General features: G+C 36.6%; 1 protein-coding gene across 1 annotated transcript in view; it reads left to right on the top strand.

The window, feature by feature from the left end:
* LOC124157610 (protein bicaudal D) overlaps nucleotides 1-20,030 on the top strand; it is a 28,896-nt gene that overhangs the window by 1,158 nt on the left and 7,708 nt on the right. Inside the window, exons 3-10 of the mRNA XM_046532480.1 lie at nucleotides 89-313; nucleotides 5,850-5,987; nucleotides 8,555-8,654; nucleotides 11,360-11,637; nucleotides 12,779-12,973; nucleotides 15,404-15,601; nucleotides 15,953-16,172; nucleotides 17,633-17,908. Of these exons, the coding sequence (XP_046388436.1) occupies nucleotides 89-313; nucleotides 5,850-5,987; nucleotides 8,555-8,654; nucleotides 11,360-11,637; nucleotides 12,779-12,973; nucleotides 15,404-15,601; nucleotides 15,953-16,172; nucleotides 17,633-17,908 (1,630 nt within the window). The remainder of the gene's footprint in view (nucleotides 1-88; nucleotides 314-5,849; nucleotides 5,988-8,554; nucleotides 8,655-11,359; nucleotides 11,638-12,778; nucleotides 12,974-15,403; nucleotides 15,602-15,952; nucleotides 16,173-17,632; nucleotides 17,909-20,030) is intronic.

Genomic DNA, 20,030 nt, shown 5'->3' with positions numbered 1-20,030 from the left:
AGCCGTTGACACAGAAGGTGGTTATTTTATTCATTTTCCGTTAATCTTTTTCATTCATAGATTCATTCATATTTTTCTCGTATTTCAGATGAGACAGGAGCTGGAGCGCTTGATAGCTGAGCGTGAAAGATTTTTCCTTGAAAATAATGAGTTGAATAAGGATAGAGAGGAGTGGGAATTGGAGCGGAGGTCACTTCGTGCAGAGATACGTGAAGCTAAGAAGAGAGAGACGCGACTTCTTTTGGATAATTCGGAACTTGAAGAGGAAAACATCGGGCTTCAGAAACAAGTGTCCAGTCTTCGCTCTTCTCAGGTAAGTCACTCACATTTGAGATAAAATCATTATTCAGATCAGAATTGCTCTCTCTATTTAGGACGTTAAATTTCTTTAACGATTTGTTAAATAGGAACCTATCTGAGACCACAAGGCTATTTATATTGTAAACTGTCTATACTTTAATGCTAACCTTGTCTGAAGAAGCTAAATGCTATTCCTGTCATCTACTACCTAGGGGGTTTAATGTTGTCCTCAGATTAGCAGATTCCTGCATGTCTTTAGTCTCTAACTTTTCCCTGAGCAACCATTGGCAAGGTATCTAAGTATTCTCAATAAACTGTTGTGAGTCAAAAGAGGTTTTACTCTCTAAAAGCTGCTTAGCACGGTGAATGATCATGCTGAATGATCGCGTGATCATTCACAGAATCATGCAAGCAAAATGGAACATGTTCTAATTTTCACCATTTGATCATGCACATGATGGTTCATTCAAAAAATTTTCTGTTGTACCTGGCAAATGTTTCATTCACATGATCAATCAGCGTGATGATTCACCGTTTATTGTGGTGTTTAAACTTGGTTAAATGCAATCTATGTGCACACATGAACACACGTCCACATGATAGTCCCTGTTCAATCAATGCATTTTTTAAATCATCTTTTCATACATATACTCAGTTATTTATGATATAGCAGCAGCTGAAGAAATGAGTAATTGACCCATCAGCTTTAAGTGTCAGTTCTCAAAAAATAAAAGAATAAGTGTTTCTTTACTTCAGATGCATTCCTGTCATTTTTGTTACACTGTATGCCTGAAATAAATGGAGCTGGGGCTTCATTGTTCATTCTATTGACTACTCAAATGATTGTAATGCATCATTGCATTTTACTTTTTCCCTACTAAAGACAAAAATATGCATCTGGATGTTTCTTGACGCGGGAGACAAAAGCAGCAAATTTTTTCGGAAATTTTCCTATGCAGGTGAACGAATGCCGAATATATACGTTCCTAGCTCACTACCTGTATGACGGTCGCGGGTGTGCGATGTATTTGTTTCGGAACCCAACACAGCAAGACTTAGGCTTTACCTTGAAATCTGGTGGCAGGTACCCAGACCGCTTATCTTATATCACCCCTCTTAGCGGTAAGGGACTGTGGTCATACAATCGTTTATCCAGTCATTTTGTGAAATAAATATTTGTTCCTTTCTCAAAAAACATATACTAAGAATTGAATTCTTTGTCTTTAAAGCAGCGTTTGCAATTTTTAAAAGAAATTCTACGATAAATATTAACTTATATCTCGATTTCAGTATTAACATCAACATGGAAATTGTTGATGCATTAAATGCGCTAACATTGACAGTAGAGCTTTGTTCAAAATTTGACAAATCTCAAAATAAAATGAGGAATTCAATTCAAAGTCTGCAGTTTACGTCCTAGCAATAATTATCCATATAGCTAATTCATGCAAACAAAGCATGATTGACAGTGAATAGATGCCGCAGGTAGGGTTATACACCCTGAAAGGAGGGAGCCCAACTACCCTCAGAGTTCTGATTGTGCATGATTGTCAGCGAGACCCTTCGTAACGAATGTCCCGCAAAAATACTCCGTATGGAGGCTACGAAAGAGTCTCTTGGGGCTCTGTACAGCAGTCATGCTAAGGCAAGAACTCCACTGTCTCGAAAGGGTTAAGGGCCTCACGTAGATTGGTCTTTAGGGTTAGGTAAAAGCTGATGTAATTGTTCATTTGCTCTACTAGTGTCGATGAAGAGTTCTTAAATATTCAGTGGTCATCAAGAGCCTTGCAGAAAATGGCCGGAGACATTTTGCTATTGCTAATTTGTACTGATAGCATGCATTTATAGGGATGTGCAAGTACATACTTGAAAATTCGAGTTGAATCAAGTAGTTGGTACTCGAATCGAGTGATTGGAGTTGCATTACTAATGTCAAGTCGAGTTGAGTAGTTTGGGTTACAGAGCTGTCGAATGATTTAAATGAGCTAGATGTTAGAAATAGATGTGGGTATGGAAGAGGAAGCTACCTATGTAATATGGAGCTACCAATAAAATGTTGTGAAGTAAGTGCTGATAATAGATAAAATTGATCCCACTACATAATGTGAATGAACCTCTTTGGAACCTCTGATTTACGAATCTGTACTTAACGAAGTGATACCAAGTTACGAACTAATCTTTTAGTCCCTTTCATACTTATGGAGGCCAACAGTGTTCCAATCCACAACTTTAGAGAGATCTTCCCAATCCTGGCAAAAATTAGTGCAGTAACATTCTCAGCCAAAGTGCTTAAACTTGCAATGGACCTCCATTTTTCCCTCCATCAAACAGCCGTTAATAGGTTGAGTTCGAACTCTTATTAACACATGGCCTAGAATATTAGGAGTGCCTATTTTTGGAAAATTTTGTCTTGCAATTTAATGCTCAACTCAATTTCCTCCGACTGGTGGTAATAAGCAACGACATATCTGCCCAACTGCAGTTCCAACCCTTCACTTGAAGGTACATAAATAGATAGTGCAGGCATTATGGGTACAGCTACCTAAGGCTTTTTACATATCCATTTTTACTTGGCCACTTCTGTAAGTGGATGCACTGAGAATTAATTGTCTGTAAAATGAAGCTGTTCTGTACTGGAATATGATTGCTTATTCCTCTGAAAGATAATATGGGGAGGAGGTGGCAAGGAAGTTTGGGGAAAGGGTGGGGGTATTGGTTAAGGGACTCATCATTGATAATCCGATTGTTAAGTAATTTACTGTTAGATAGTAACAGATCCATCAGCTCCATCTAGATGGGCATCACTGCTCAGGTCAATAGTTCAAAATTCAATTATTGACATGTACAATTTCAACCTCCTACGTAGCATTAATTACTGTTCAAAAGACATCCCCATTTTTTATGTTCAAAATTTGCACCATTTTTCACATGTACTTGTTGTAGAAATTGATTCCAGTTACATATTTAATCTTTGCAGTCACTTTCTTCATAGCCTCTTGCGTTGTTGGTTGCTAATGAATGCAAGCCCCTACACACACAACCCTCTTATTAATTATTAAACAAACCCTCTTATTAATGAAGTTTGGAAATCTGGGCCCTTGTGACTTACAATTAGATGTTATTAGAGAGGCTAATTAGAGGTTCTGCTATACATAAATTATATGAGATGGATTAATATGGAAGCAAAAGACCAATAAGTAACATCGTTTCAGTTTTCGTCAGAAACAATTGTCACAAAATTACGAGTCATTTTCAATCAAAATGTATTCCAAGTAGAAATATTAAAAAATCAAAATTATTACAGACAGCAACGATGATGACTAATAATCTCATAAGAAACGTTACCAAAAACTAAGTACAAAGCTGTGTTTGCCTGCCAGCACCAAAAATGATTTTTAAGAAATCACTCTCTCAGTCAACCAATGTGTTTGCTGCGAGGGAAGAGAGCTGGCCGACCCTCGAACAGTGTCATAGTGGAGGGAAGATTTTGCAAAGGAGTGGGTGGGATACAGCGATGTCCAAGTTAGCTGCATCAGTATAAAACTCCCGGTAGGCGCCCGTGTTGACTGGAACCTCTGGAAAATGTCTCGTCATCCAAGCCAGGGTTGGGGGCCAACAGTTATCACTGTGATGTATTTGAATCAGACTCATCCTCTATGACATGGTCATGGCTCTGATGGATAGTTCAATTTTAGGTGTGGATAGTAACGACCTTTTTTGAGACATTTGTCATGAGGAGGGCTATTACTGTGTCGGCAAGATGGGTGGGGTAACCAATGCAACCCCAATCATCCTGCAATACCATCCCCTTGTTACGGATAAGATATGCACTCAAGGTCGTTACACCCATTCATCTTAAGAAATTGGGGAAGTTACTGGCCTTAAATTGTTTTTTTTAGAGACTACAGCTTAGATATGGTGGGTCAGAAAAGAGGGCTGTGCCAAGCTTTTAGATGTTACTTGTAGCCAAGTATATAAAGACCAAGCTAGAGTAGCTAGACCAAACAAGACTAGCTAGAGTATCTACGTATATATATACCTTTTTATTGGGGAATTGGAACTGCAGTTGGCTAGCCAATCAGTCTCTACCTTCCTGTGAGAGGAATGGAAGTTGAATGTTTATAATGTAAGACAAAATCTCAGATACCTATCCTGCAAGCTTCTAAGTCCATAAAGCTCCTAAGTCAAGAAATTGAAATGATTTAGATCTTGAAAGACCACACCAGACCTTAAAAACTCAAAGGAATGCCCATTGCTAAGGTCAGATTTGTTTGATAAAGAAATCACTCTCATGAAAATTTCAGCCATTGGCCCCGTGAACTCTGTACTGAATACCAGTATGAACAAATCTGTTTTCCATGTTTGATGAAGGGAGAGAGGGAAAAATCGATGCTAGTTTCCTTACTTTGGTTGCAATTGTTTTTGTGATTTTTTCGATTGTGCAGTAGGGCAGCTGCCTTTGTTTCAGTAGATAATTGGCAATCCACTGGACTTGTGAAACATACTCCTCTCCGTCGGCAGCTTAGCTCAATGCTTAACTAGTGGACTTCAGCCTTTCTCTGTGATGACATCTTCATTTGTGAAGAACTCTATGCACCTAATTGAGATTTGTCTGAGCTTTGAAATGTTGTCTCTTTTCACTTTTAATTCTTTAATAGTGAAATCAGGAGATAGTCATCAACAGTTAATTACTCATGGACTTTCTCTTACTTGTGAATTGATGCCTTTGAAATTCATATTTTCTGTAGAATTAATGTTCCTACACACTGGGCAATGGTGCTGCCCTGGGTTCACTACCATTCCATATAATTGCCAACCTGTTTATGAAGGAATTTAAGAATGTGGTGCTGAACCTGCACCGAAATAAACCTACCCTTTGGATTCGATATGAGGATACATTGTTGTCAACTGGCCACGTGCAAAGCTGAAACTAGACAATTTCGGTGGCATCTTAACACCCATGTGACTTCATTTGGTTCTCCTTGGAAGTGGAAAAGAAGGACTGCATGCCTTTCTTGGATGTATTTGTAATGAAGAAACCCAGTGCTAAGCTCAGCCATGGAGTCTGTTGAAAGGCAACTTGGATACATCGTTACCAGCACACCACCCCACTCAGAACGCAGCTTTTATCTCAATTGAAGTGCACAGAAAATATTCCATTTCTGAACAACTGCATCTTTCTTTGGAAAAACAAATATGGTTTAAGACTTGGCTAGTAATGGATATCGTAGCGACATGGTATTGAAAAGAACTGTGAAGAAAGATGGGCAACACTGGGTATGATGCTGAAACTGACTCTAGAAAAACCTATTTCTAGGGTTATACCTTAATCGCTCATGTGACAGGCACCAGGAAAAGATCACGAGGCTCCTCAGTAAATATGACGTCACTACAAGCTGAAAGTGTGTATAGAAGATAGGCTAACTCCTAACCTTTCCAAAAGTTCACAAAGTCTTCGTTTTCACTATCCATATGTATGTTAACTATAAAATACTATGTTAATTTACTTGTCATTTTGGCGTCATGTTTCCACTCTGTATCTCTTTCAGGTTGAATTTGAGGGTGCAAAGCATGAAATCCGCCATCTCCATGAGGAAATAGATGTTTTGAATCAGCAGGCTGATGAGCAAATGAAACTACAGCGCATTTTGGAGAGACAGTTGGAAGAAGCTTTGGAGTCCCTACAGGTTTGTCTTTTGGTCTGAAGTAGTATTTGTCTTTCATTCAGGTTTTTAGTTAATCCTCACTGGTAACTATGATTAACCGCTTTGGTATCTCCTAATTTTTCTAGGAAGAATCCTTATTTTGCTGACCATTATGTCATAATGAGATTAATTATATGCATAAAACCTATAAGTTTCTAGTGATCTTTAATTTCTTTTCCTTGATTGTGCTTGACGTGTATTTAAAAACTTAAACTGATTTTAATTATTTTTAAACTGATTCATGTACATTCCTGATTAATAAATAGAAAATGTGAGATTATTTTTACTCCCCTTATTTTGCTTTTAGCTTTTTTCCTTTTGATTAAAGTTTTCTCCCTTCCAAATCAGTCACATTTCTCTTCAGAGCACCCTGAATCCAGCTCTATTGAGACTTGGGTGTTGCTAGATTTCAGGTGTGGTGATAGTAACCTGTATTATTAGAGGGCCTGCTATGTTTTTACTAGGGAACCAGTAGATTACAAAAAATGGGATAAAATTCAAATTAAATATATTAAATTTACAAATAATTTTTGATTTATGAGAAAGTAATTGTTTATGAATTTACTAATTGTCATATAGAAAGGTTGATCATTAGGTAGTATCTCAAAATGGCCAATTGAAAAGTGCACATAAAATGTGTACGTATGGATGTATTGCTGAACATCGAGGTTTAAATTTTATTATTTAGCCAAAATATAAACTAAATAAAACATTCTTAATGGGTTAATAGTCCTATGTGATCTATGTATGCCATTTTTAACATTATCCAATGTGCTGTTTGCTATCTATGTCGTCAACTCCATCAATCGACACCACAGGTGCTGCGAATATCCATAGATACATTGGGAGCCACTGATGGAGGAAGGTTCTCGTGGGTGGAAAAAGAGTATTTTTGCACGGGTCATGATTTAGCTCACCTACTGTCCATCTTTGTGACTTAAAACTCATGCTCGGCAGCTCGGGGTTGATGCAATATGCTGTGCATAGCTGCGTCTTCAATTATTTAGTCCAGGGCATCATTTTCTGTACTTTTTTTTATCTACCTACAATCATTTTTTGCCATTAGTGAGAATGAGAACATATTTTCCAAGTCTTTTGTTACTCATATCAGTCTTTCATCTGCACTCTGTTATGCCTGGCCAGTGACTCACGCAGTGGAGCCAAGTGCAAACTGGGAATGTCAAGTTATCACAGCATCACTTAGGCAATAGCTGTAACAGTCTCTGAATTGACAATAGAGTAGAGGAACTGTGTGTCCTATTATCGACAGACACAAGGAATATTTTCTTTAAGAGTGGTAAACAGTTCCAGCAAAAATTCAGTTTCCAATGAAGCCTGCCTTGGAAATTATGAGCTTTCATGAATTAGTGAATTCCGGCTTCGGGGTGCTCAACCGTATTTTTATAGTTGCAGTAATGTTTTGGATGGTATTGCGGTTGTAGATTTCTTGTTGTTATAGGTGTCCCTATATATTTCACTCCAATTCCCAGCAATCTTTTCTCATTCATTTCGGTTATTTAATGTTTATCATCAATAAAGCTGTTTTTCATTGCCTCTTTAATTACTGTATTTCTCCGAATATAATCCCAATCTGAATATAGTCCCCCCCTAATTTTGAGGCCGCAGTTTTGGGAAAAAAATTTAAAAATACGCTTGAATATAGTCCCCCTTTTACTTTTACCATGGGCATTTTTGGAAAAAAGGGGGGACTATATTCAGATAAATACGGTAGCTTACCAATAGGGTAGTTTCCTTCATCAAAGAAAACGAAAGGCATTGATTGCGATTCGTTACCCACCATTAGTGTATTTATAATACACAAATTATTTGGTTTTTGAAATACCGGTTTAGACGAATGGCAAGGGTCAAATTTTATCCTCATTTGAAAAAGGCCAGATTGGCACCCATGCGATTCCACTCCACGTGACGTCACAGGGATCTAGTTTCTATACGAGTAGATAGGAGTTTTACATCGTCTGAGATTACTAATGCATGCATGAGGCACAGAGCTCAGGGAAACATGTCTTAATAATCACCTACTAAAACTGGCTAAGGTCGGAAAGTTTTCTTCGTTTGATAAGGTATTAATAAACCTTTTTTAAGCCAAGCACTACCATTCAGCAAGGTACTCAGCTACCCGCTGGCAGCCTGCGACGTATCAGCGCTAAGCCTCGCCTCAAGGTCACCTCACCGGGCGGGAGGGGGAACCGGAAATACGACGTACGGAGATATTTCCCGGCATTCATACTTGAGCGTCGCGTTTTCGCGCGCTTGAAAATTTTCACTTTTCATTTAATCGCGAAAAATAGATATTGTCATTTAAAAATCTAAAAGCGTGAAATACGTACTCCAGGAGTAATAATCTTTCGATTAAGGCAATAAAAAAATAATAGGAAACCACCCTATTTCTGTGCCAGTAATATTATCTTACTCCTTCTCCACCAGTTACTCATGTGGTTGTAAATTATGTGTTTAGATGTTTATATTTATTGGTTGTTTTATGCCACTATTGATTTTCTACTTTCATTACTTCATATCTTCCTTTACAGGTTGAAAGAGAGGCAAAATATGCACTCAAGAAAGAACTGGATCAAAGGATTAATTCAGAATCTATGTTTAATCTGAGTAACCTGGCATTTAGTATCAGAGGTATGTATCTAGTACAAAGAATTATGTATACAGCTAACGGAGACAACGATTTTAATCAAATTGTTTAGCTATGGCATTGCATATCTATGTATGTATATAAAAGAAAGGCGAAAATTGTGTTAGTTACACCATTTATTACTCAAGAACGGCTGTTCTAATTTTATTGGTATTTGTTATTTGGATTAGTCTCGGCCCAGGATAACAGAACAAACATTTAAAAATATTAAAAGTTCATGAAAAAATTGATCTTAATATTAGGGTTATTTTTTTAGGAGTTGGTAACACAGCAACAGCTCTTAAGTCAGTCAAAACTACCAAATAAATTGTTTTTTTTCACCAATTTAAATACTGAGCTTCGTAACAATATAAAACTTTAATAGTTAAACATATTAAAAATATTGAAATCATATTTTAAAACTTTAATTCGAGCTAATTATAAGGCCATCTTGAGTAGACACTTCACTACCATGTTTGTAAAAAAAAATCTCCCAGCAATTGTTGACTGTTGTGTCTGTGTTCCTGTTGACGAGTGAAGCAGTTTGATTTTATTTACTTGCAGTTTTTACAAATTCGTTTCATTGGAAGGTGAGCTCATCAACTAAGTGTTCCCAAACACGATTGATCACCACAAAAATCACAAATGGTTGATTGAGCTTGCAATTTTGATGGCTTAGAACCAAGATGTGGATGACTCAAACTAGGTAAATCAGGGTCACATAGTTGGTACACTTCATTCAAATCTATTGATTCTGTAACAAACGAAGATGAAGTCACCAACTATCCATATGAATTTTTAAAGTCCTCGTATGTGTCTGGTTTACTACGGCACAATTTACAGCTGAAGGTAGACTCAATGTTCATAATGCTACGAAACCTAAACCAACCAAAACTATGCAACAGAATGCATGTGGTGATTTAAAACAGCTGATACTCAATGTGATTCTCAGGACTTCGATGGAAAATTCAAAGATGAGGAAGTTCTCATTCCGAGGATTCCATGATCCCAACTTAAATTCCCTTTTGAGCTTAAACGAATTCAATTTCCAATGCGTGTTGGACTCGTGATGACGATTAATAAATCACAAGGTCAATCTTTCAATGCTTGTGATGTTTGTGCTCATGTGCTCAGGAATACCTATGTTTTTCTAATGGTCAATTATATCAGGTATGTTCATGAGTTGGTTAATATTTATTTCACTTCATCCACTTCATCTTGCACCTGATAACAAGCAAAAACTGTTGTATATTAGAAGGTGCTTGACTCAAGAGATTAAAACCGAATATGTAAGGTACACCATGGCACATTTACGCGCCCCATGTAAATTGAAAAGAGAAATACTGACAAGCATTTTTCATTCTTGTTTCTGTAGTTTTATTTAATTTTTTCCATATTTTATGATGATAAGTCAAATATGATTAAAAACTGTGCTACCGCTCTTGATTTATAAATGGTGTAACTAAACTTGATTGTTTGATTGTTAAAGATTGATTGTTAGGGATTACGAAGTCTGCCGGGTCAGCTAGTGTATTTATGACTCATGCAAAAGGTGATGTTTTACGTGCGTCTGAAATTAGTGGAATGAAATGTACCCAAGTGACTTATTATGTGAGCTGGTCTTTTGTGACGAAAGATCACCCTCAGCCTAATTTATTGGCTATGAAAATTTTACAAATAAATTTTTTGGTTAAAATCAGCATATTTTTATCACTTTTCTTAATGCAATGAATCTTTCTCATGCTTTCAGATTAGGCCAGGCTCTCCATTTCAGCTGACATTACTGTAATCATTTTCCATTGAAATGTTGAATGAATTCCAGCAGAAATGGAGAGCCTGACCTGGTTGGAAGCTCACGGGTTTTGCACTAAGTATTCTCTGGTGTTTTCTGGGTGTACAGTGTCTGACTTGAGAAGAGGCTGGGGTATCTGCGGCTCTAATGATACAGGAGTTAGCCTTGAAGATGGGAACCAATTCAATTTCCATAGTGTCCTTGTCAACAATTATATGATGGAAAACCCAAGTAGCCTTCTGAGAAGGATTTTGCTTAAATTATTTGTGTCCCTATTCATGTTCCCTGTTCATATAGGCTTTGGTTCCGAATCTGTAAATTGTAAATTATATGTTCTGATGTTTATCTTAATTGGTTGTTTTATGCCACTAAACAGCTTTGCACTGACCTTTTGGGACACCTTTTGGGATGTCAGTTGTGTTTTGAGTGATTTAACCAAAAATACTGCCTGTAATTTGGAAGAGTTTTGAAAGAAAACTGCCAGTTTCCATTGGAGTTGGATATTTTACAAACCTAACTAATATTATTTTCAGTTTTACTGTGGAAAAATTAAAATGTTGTGCAAAAATTGATAAGTAATTTCATTCCTTGAATTATTGCTAATATGTATTATGAAGCTGCTGGATAAGCCATTCTTTTGTTCTAATGTGTACTTTATTCCTACTAGTTTTTATCCATCCCTCATGTTACTCATTAAATATTATAGGTTGGAATTGGTACATGTAATCTAAATACTTTAAATGATAATTTGTATATGGATAATACCATCTTTTTGAGTAAGTCTATATAGGGATTGTTAGGTAGCCTTTGTTAGTTCAAAAACTGGTGGAACTAAACCTGATGAATGCTGCTGACCCGTCCCTTATTATAATTGAACTTTTGTGATGCATGATAGTTTTCATGTCTGAATTATTCCAGGCATCACGGAAGAGCAGTCAATGGGCAGTGGGAGTGAGGAAGAGGGTGAAGGTTATGAGGGTGAGGAAGGTATGGATGTGGACGAGGGTGAAGGGGAGGTGGATGGGAGCGAGGGTAGCCTGCAGAGGTTTGAGGCTGCCCTCAAGCGCAAGAAAAAGAAGAGAGTTAGGGGGGGAGCCACTTCAACCCCTGCCCCTGGCCACCATGGCAAGCAAGTTGATCTCTTCAGCGAAATTCATCTGAATGAGGTCAGGAGGCTAGAGAAGCAACTGGAACAGGTATGTCCTGCAGATATATATGAAATTTGTTGGGTAGATGCATGTCCTCTGGGTGTGTTTATTTGTAAGAAAAATTAGCAGAAAAGGGCAACCCTGATGAGCCGATTGCCATTGGTGTTGGGTATTTTACAAACCTAACAAAAATTATTGTTAGTTTTTGTAGAAAAATTAAAATGTCATGCAATAATAGATGAGTAATTTCATTCCTTGAATTATTGCTTATATTATGAATCAGTGTGAAAAAGGATTCTTAAGGTAGCGAACATATTTACACTTTCTGTATTTAGTCATAAAATAATGCAAATCCCCAAGCACTAAACAACAGAAGGCTTAATCACCAAGGGGAGTTGCCAAATGATTTTGCAGTGAAAGATTCATGTGCAAAGTGTATTTGTGGAGGATACCAAATAGTTCCTGTTATTTTTTTTCAAGTAGTGTATGCTGGTACTCATGTCAGGAAAGTGATTTATAATCAATTAATGTGGTAAAATTATTTTTTCAATGCTGAAATAATGGTACTGTTGAATTTTTTGTTGTGCTTAAATATTAATGTCAGTAATTTGTACATGGGTGAAATAAATACAGAATCAGCCCAGCTTAACAAGTGAACGAAAAATAACAAGTGACAGAATGTACCCTGGCCAAAAATCACATAAATGCTTAGACATAACTGGCTTCAGGTGTTGTAGATCTGACAAACATCTTGTATTTTTAGTTTAATAAACAGGATACAAAACATAATAGTTAATAAAAGCTCAGCGGTGCATCGCCCTTGAGAAATATCTAGTCATAATACTGAGCGTTCACAGTGGAAGGAACTTTTTGACCCCGCTAAATTCGATTTATTTTACATGTAAAACATAGGCTGTTCTGTGGTACAAAGACTATCACTTGCTAAAACATGATTCCCGTAAAATGCTGAATTCGCTAAATCATATTCCAAATTGTAAAATTCACATTTGCGGGCCTCCACTGTATCAGCCAAAGTATGAAATTCCACAGATGTATTAAAGGTGGCTAATGGTTCATTAAACCTAAAATTATTTTGTGATTGCCTTTTTTTATATTGTGATTTTTTTCTGTTGCTTGAGCTGATGTACATGTTTGCTCAGTTATTAACAAAATACTTATTCATTTACAGCTTGAAGGGGAGAAGAGCGCCCTTACAGTCAGCATGCGAGAGGCTCAGGGAGATGCTGATAAACGTGCCGGGCAATTGGAGTTACTGAGGGGCTGTGTAGCCCTCTTGGCAGCTCACTCCAGTTCACTTCAACATCTGAAAACAAAGGCCAGCGATCAATTGGCTGAATGTCCATCTCCCAGTAAAAGAAGCAAGGTTTGTCTGCATATCTTCCTATTGAAAGAACGTGTTAAATTAGACATTACTGTTTAAGTTATTGATAGATACTGAATTTTTGAGAAGGAAATTGTAGGGCTGAATGATGAAGGAGACTGATGTCTTGTTAGTGATAGGCTTAAAAGGAAGGAATACCTTTACTGCATGGATAGGGTAATTTATTTACACTATTTTGATACCCATTGCTTAGAGTAGGTTATCGACAGATAACTGTGACATTTATTTTATTTACGAACCTTATAGTGGTTACAATTATTCATCAAATATTACAGTACATGGTTACCTCCACCCATTACCCACCACATTGTCAGTCTCCACTGTTGTTTAATGTGCTAGATGGTTCCCTGTCTTCCACCTATTTGACACCATGCATTAGGATAAAAGAAAAAGAAGCACTAAAGAAGAGAGACATACTATATAAACATGACATCTCACATCCAGCGTCAGTAGCTCTGTAGAAAATAATATCCTACGTAATTTATGATCGTAATTGAATCATAATGAAAATAAGTAATTAAAAAGGTCACACATTCACCTGAAAATACGGAAGGAACTATGAATAATTACCTACAGAGGTTAATTTGGAAATGGGCTAAGACCCTTGTTTCCTTTTTTTCTTGTCATTGAGCGATAGAGGGCGACATAAATGACGGTTGGGCTGGCTGCTGTAAAAATTCCGTAGGTATTGGAAACAAATATCTATCTTATGCATGTATATAATAGTTGCTATTTGCCACTGATCACAAATTTTTATGGTTCAACTCTTAAACAAAAATTTTCAATTCAATTATTTAGCGCTAAGATTGCTGATATTTAACAATAAAGAATCAGAAGTTTAGGGTGGTAAAAATCTTTCACAGCATAAAATAGATTAAAAAAACCATTTTCTAAGAATTATATCGTTAATAACCTCTGAAAACTTAAAAAAAAGGCCACTTAAGACTGAAAAGAGAGGTGGCAATAAAAGTAATCATTTTTTGCAACTTATTAAAAAAGTTTGAAATCATAAAATCGATATTACGAAGTGCCAATACTCTGGTCCCGCTGACTTTTTATAATTGAGAGTCTACTCTTTCACAGATTTTTACTCTTTCACAGATACTGCATTTCTTCCGTCACCAATGAAATGGGTGACCCCAGTTTTCTTTTGGATTAACTAGTGGCATACCACTCTGAAGGCATATGCCTCGTAATATTGAGCTCATACCTAGGAAGGAACTTTTAGGACTCTATATATCCACATTTTTTTAACCTGTAAATCATGTCTTGTAGCAGTACACTTCCAATCACTCCTTATAATGTGATTCTTGCTATATGCTGTACTCACTAAAACACGCTTGCATTATAACTTGAAAGTAATTGAGGGCACCCATTTTACTGGGTGCAAATGCAGTCTTATTTCTTTCGGAAACAGCGCTGGTACATAACGATACCAGTCTGGTAAGGTGAATATGGGAATTGAGGGTCTTCTTCTTTCATCTTCAATATAACAAGTGCTCAATATAGGAAACGATTGTATGGGAATTATGAGTACTCGTTAAATCAAGCTCAATATGTATGAAAATCTGAATTCAATTTGTTCCCAATAAATGTTCGAAATGAATTGAAAACTGAATTGTGTGAGACATAATTGAAATAGCATTACTTCTACTGGATGCACACTGAAGAAAGTTGAAAACTTTTATAACTTAGTTTCATACTATGCATTGAAAAATGCAATTGAATCCTAAAATATTATATAATCATACTCCTGAAATCAAGGTTCTAGTGTGGATGTGGATCAAATCCTGGATATGCCCATACCTAATTTTCTCCTTTTGCATTGTTAGTGGCAAATATTTTACTGAAACATTTAATTCCATATGCCAGATTTTTCATCACAAAGAAACCCAATTTCAACCTTGAGATAAGTGTAATCTGCTATTTGAAATTTGATTTGAGCTTACCTCTTATCTTCTCAAGTATGTTTCTATATTTACCTGCTTGTATTCTTTCTGCTTTCAACTTTGTGGCTTTTTAACCCAAGCATTTCTTGTGATATCCAGGATTCATTTGTAGAGCTTAGGAACTCTAAAGACAATTTTATTTTTTGCCTGTTATCTTTTCCATTTTTTTAAATCTGAAATTAATGGTGCCATTGAATCTGGGTGTACTTATTCTGAAGAGTGAGATAACAACACTACCTTAATTGAGATTAAATTTGAGATAGATAGATAATAGTGATGGAGCTTTATCTGCCACTTATCATATCAAGTTTTTTGTCATCGTCTGAATAGCTCTCGAATTTCCTTCTGTTCTTAATGATTTTGTGGCATTTTTTTAATGCCAGCTGCATATATCAGTTAGTAGGGGTACATTTTCTTCTCTGTGGTTATATTATTCTAATCCTTATATTTTCTGTGATTGTAGGAGGATATCAGTAAGAAGAATCTTGATACTGCTATTATAAATTGCCAGCAGTGGTTTGTAATAGCTGGACGAGAGTTGGATCAACTTCAGCAGGATATTGCTGCTGCTCAGAAGCAGTGTTCTGATGGGGATAATGAAGAGAATGGGCAATCAGCTCTTTCATTGCTTCAGGCAGAAGTCACTAATATCAAGAATCAGGTAATAATACTACTAATAATTCACTTTTTACAGCCAAGACCTATAGGAAACACTAATATTCAATTAGTTCTGATCAAAAGAGTTTAAATCAAAAGATTTCTTTAAATAGACATTATAATTCACAATATGAACACAGCTATAAATATTTTTTTTTAAATCCATGTCCTAGTAGTTATATATTTTTTAATGTCAGATGCGATATCATTTGCATAGTCTCAAGAATTTTAAGGTTTTACAGCAGCACTTAATGGAAGAGGGGGACACCCTATGCCTGTGTATCAAAATTACTCCAATATTTTGAATTAAAAAGTTCCATCTATCTAATATGAGGAAAAAATGTTCTCGCTCTAGTTGCTGGAGGCAGAGCATAAAGCATTGGGTATAGAACAGAGTTTGGGAGAATTAGCAGTGTTTGCCAGTGAGGCTGGTGCTTCTTTGGATGCAGCCATGAGTGATCTGACCGCAGCATCTGATGAATTGGCACAACTCTATCATCATGTTTGTGCTGTCAATGGTGATACTCCATCCAGAGTTTTGCTAGACCATCAAAAGCCATCTTCTCCAGTTCAAGGTGGGTATGATAGAGACTGGTACCAAAATGGTGAAATGGAATCTTTAAACTTGAATACAAGAAACTTAACTCTTTTGATGTCTGCAAATTTTAGTGGTGGTAAACCTTCAAATTTAATTATTGAATTACTGTAATTACCTCTAAGTTAAAATGTGTGGTAAAAAGTTATAGGGGCACTATAATTGATTTGCAAAATCACACCAGAATATCACATCATAAGGGCATGTCATGAAGGGGATAATTATATGCTCTTAGTATTTTTCAAAGCCTTCTTTAGGTGTTTAATTTTTAAAATGAAATCAGAATCAATTTCTGTCATATTTAGCCAATAATTTTAACAGTTTTTAAGTGTTGATGTCACTATTAAAGAGCATTCTTTGCCCTTTTGGCTACATTTAATTAGCTTTAAAACCGAATTACTGCCCTAAACTATTTTTATATTCTTTGAGCCACCCCAAATTTTCTAATTTTATCGTCCTGTTTTATTAAGCTGAATGGGTTGTAATTCCTTTTTAAACAAAACTCTGACATCATCTCTGATGCTGTATGCATGCCAGCCATCTAACTTCCTCTCTAGATTTCTCTTAGTGAGTGCCAGCAACTATAGTGGTTGGAATTAAAAATGTTAGCAGAGTAGTTTAAAGTATACCGGGACTAGCCGCGGTGATAACTTTTACGGGAGTCACCCGCAATGCACAATCGTGCGAAAGATCCACAGAGAAAAAATCTTTCGCCTTGACCTTTCGCTTGTGGCATCATATGCTCAGCAGTCCAGTCACATCTTGTCCGGTAGTGTCCGAGAATATCCACAGGGAAGAATGACGCCTCGGTAGCTTAACTGGCTAAAGCACTCGACCGGAAATCGGGGGATCCGGGTTCGAATCCCGGTCAAGGCGAAAGATTTTTTCTCTGTGGATCTTTCGCATGTTAGCAGAATTTGTATTTGATAGCCTATACCCTGTATTCCTTTACTAATGGCATCACTTTATTAAAATGATTGCTTACAGTGATTGCATATGGGAAGGAAAATCTTTTAATTAATTCTGAAGATATGATGGTATAATAGGTCAGCACCGAACAAACTTGATGGTTCTCAATGTTAGATTTCTCCTATTGTTTGGGGGATCATAGTAGCCTAGGGGCTAGAGTGCTTGGCTGCTGATCAAGGGGTTCTGGGTTCCTATCCTGGGTGAAGCCTGTATGTGTGAAATTCACATGCTGTTTGCTCAGTTCAGGCTGAGCTATCCAAGACAACCTTTGTGTTGAATCACTTAATGTGATAGTTTGTTCTTAAAGTTCACCGTTCTTTAGTTAAAAGTGCTTATTCAGCTTTTCGTAGACCTAGCACATAGTCCCATTTTGGGGTCCCGAGAGTTTGTTCCTAGTAGGATGACTTGTGTAGGGAATTACTTAGGTGAAAAATTGATAAGCATGAAATGCTCATTTTTTGTTGCTACCAGATGGAGTTGAGTCAAATCAAGGTGCCAAGGGAGATCAGGCTGATGTTGGAAAGGATGTTGTATCTTCAAGTGGCATTGGGGACAAGTTAGCCAGGCTGCAGGGAAGACTTCCATCGCAGGTGGCCCCGCGGGAGCTGGAGTCTTTGGGAGAGGCAGCCATGATGGCCAAGTTTGCTGAAACGTTGGTGGATCAGATGCGTCACCTGCGGGCTGCTGTTGAGAAGACAATAGATCTATCAAAAGCAAAGGGTTTGCGAATGAGTGCTTCTGTTGAAGGTTGGTTTCAATGTTTTCCACATATTTATTTATGGAAATTTGATATGTGGTGTTATTAAACTATGTGTGGATTTACCCATGTATAACTATCTTTGCCTGAGGATTCATCCTATATATTTGGTCTGCCAGTGGTACAGAAATTATTTTGTTTTCATTAATGCACTCTCATAAAATTTCGCACATATTAGCATAAAGACTCTGTTTTTCAGGTTTTTTTTTCAAACCACCTATTTTGTTGACCCTAACTCTCAAAAAAGTCATTCCATTGGGACTAATGTTGTGAACTTGATAGATATCCATCTCTGATATGCATCTTAATTTTCATTTTTGTATTTTTTAGATTAAAGAACTTATGTGAATTTAGTAATATGGAAGAAAAAATTTTGTGACGTTTTTATATCGAAGAAAATTTTGAGCCAATTTTTTTCTCTCTCTCTTTTAGTTATTTAGCTGTTCATATCCAAATTTAAGTACAAATAAGTTCTCTACCTCCAGCTTGTATGAGTTATTTCTGTACCTTATTTCCTTGAAGGAAATGTTTAAAATTTGTGTGGGTACTTTTTTCTATTAATTTGGAAGTGTTTCTCATGGCTAGTGGTAAAGGCATCTAGTTAAGTATTTCGTACTTCAAATACTTAATACATATCTATTCTTAAGTTAAAAGCTCTTAGTAAGTGATCCCGGTAATTCACTGTTAAGAAGTTAATTCCATGGAGAGACAATATTAAATTCTACTTTATACACCCATGCTTCGCATAGCACAATTTCGATATAGAGCAAATTCGTTCCTCGGGGAAACATCTCAACGCAGTGTTGTGGAATCAAAAAACTTAAACATTCTCATGATAAAACGTGAGCTTGCGCTAAGTGCACACATAATTGCTATCATTTTACGCATATTAATAGTATTGCTTATCTGAAATCTTCTTTTTTGTTTATATATTAATCGAAATCCATTGTTGTGCAATGGCCAATAGCATTACTCATCATTAGGTCCAGATAGCCGGCCTTCCGAAGTAATTTATCTCGTCTCCTTAACAGAATGACAATAGTTAATTTAGGTCTTTAATTAAGCATGGAGATAGTGGGAATGAGTTTTTTTTTAAGCAGTATGGTTTGAGATGTAATTTTTGCTGTCATAGGTTATCGGGCGATTGACTTCCAAGTAGAGGGTCTATGCTGAAGCCTTCAAGGTCATCGTTAGTCATGGGGGAGAAATGGAGCGGTGGCCGGGATGCATATGAATAGCATCAACACATAAAAGGGTCCGCTATAGAGTCTCAAACACAATGGCTTCATTCCCTTCCAGCAGTCGTAGGCCCTCTGCGTCTCAGCTCATACAGTGCAGCTGTAGGAGGTGATTTCGATAGAGCCATACAGAGTAAAAAACCAAGAGAACAATGGCAAAAAATAGGAATTTGGTTAGAAAAATCAAAAAGTTATCAAGAAAAACTATAAACCTAGAAGAGAAATCGAAAGAGGTCAATTGCTCTGAAAAAGGAGAGCGTCAAAGCGGTATTGTGGAGAAGTTTAAACTCACAATGCCTTATTCTGAATAAAGACAAAGTTAAATTGCTAAATAAAGCTATTAATAGGAATATATATGGTTTAGAGGAAATTTGTTACCCAACATCTATGCTACCAGGAATGCATCCCTATCTTCCCAATGTTAAAACGCTCTCATATGATGCAATTTCGTATAGCGCAAAGACCCCAAGGAATGCATCGCTTGCACTATACGAGGCATGGGTGTACTGATTTATCAATACTCATTATTTTTTCAGACGTATTTATTAAAAAAATATAGAAGATAGCAAAACATCCTCTTGAAATGCAATATGAAACCCATTACGCCTGATAACCAAAAGGACTGGACCTGTCATTTTGATGAGTAGCCGGTACTCTCATGGTCACAATTCCTATATTTGCTGTTATATTACTTGCATTTTTCTTGAATTTTTGAAAGGAAAAAAAAACTATTCTTGAAAAAAAACTATTTTAATATACATAATAATGGAATATTTTGATCAAATAAAAATGAAAAATTAATCACTCACAATGCTAATGTAGTTGACCAACTTTGGTCCCCTTGGTGCCACACAGTTGATAATTAATGTAATTT

This window comes from Ischnura elegans, chromosome 4 (genome assembly GCF_921293095.1).
Source record: "Ischnura elegans chromosome 4, ioIscEleg1.1, whole genome shotgun sequence".
Classification (NCBI taxonomy): Eukaryota; Metazoa; Arthropoda; class Insecta; order Odonata; family Coenagrionidae; genus Ischnura; species Ischnura elegans.
This window is presented reverse-complemented; position numbering and strand designations above follow the sequence as displayed.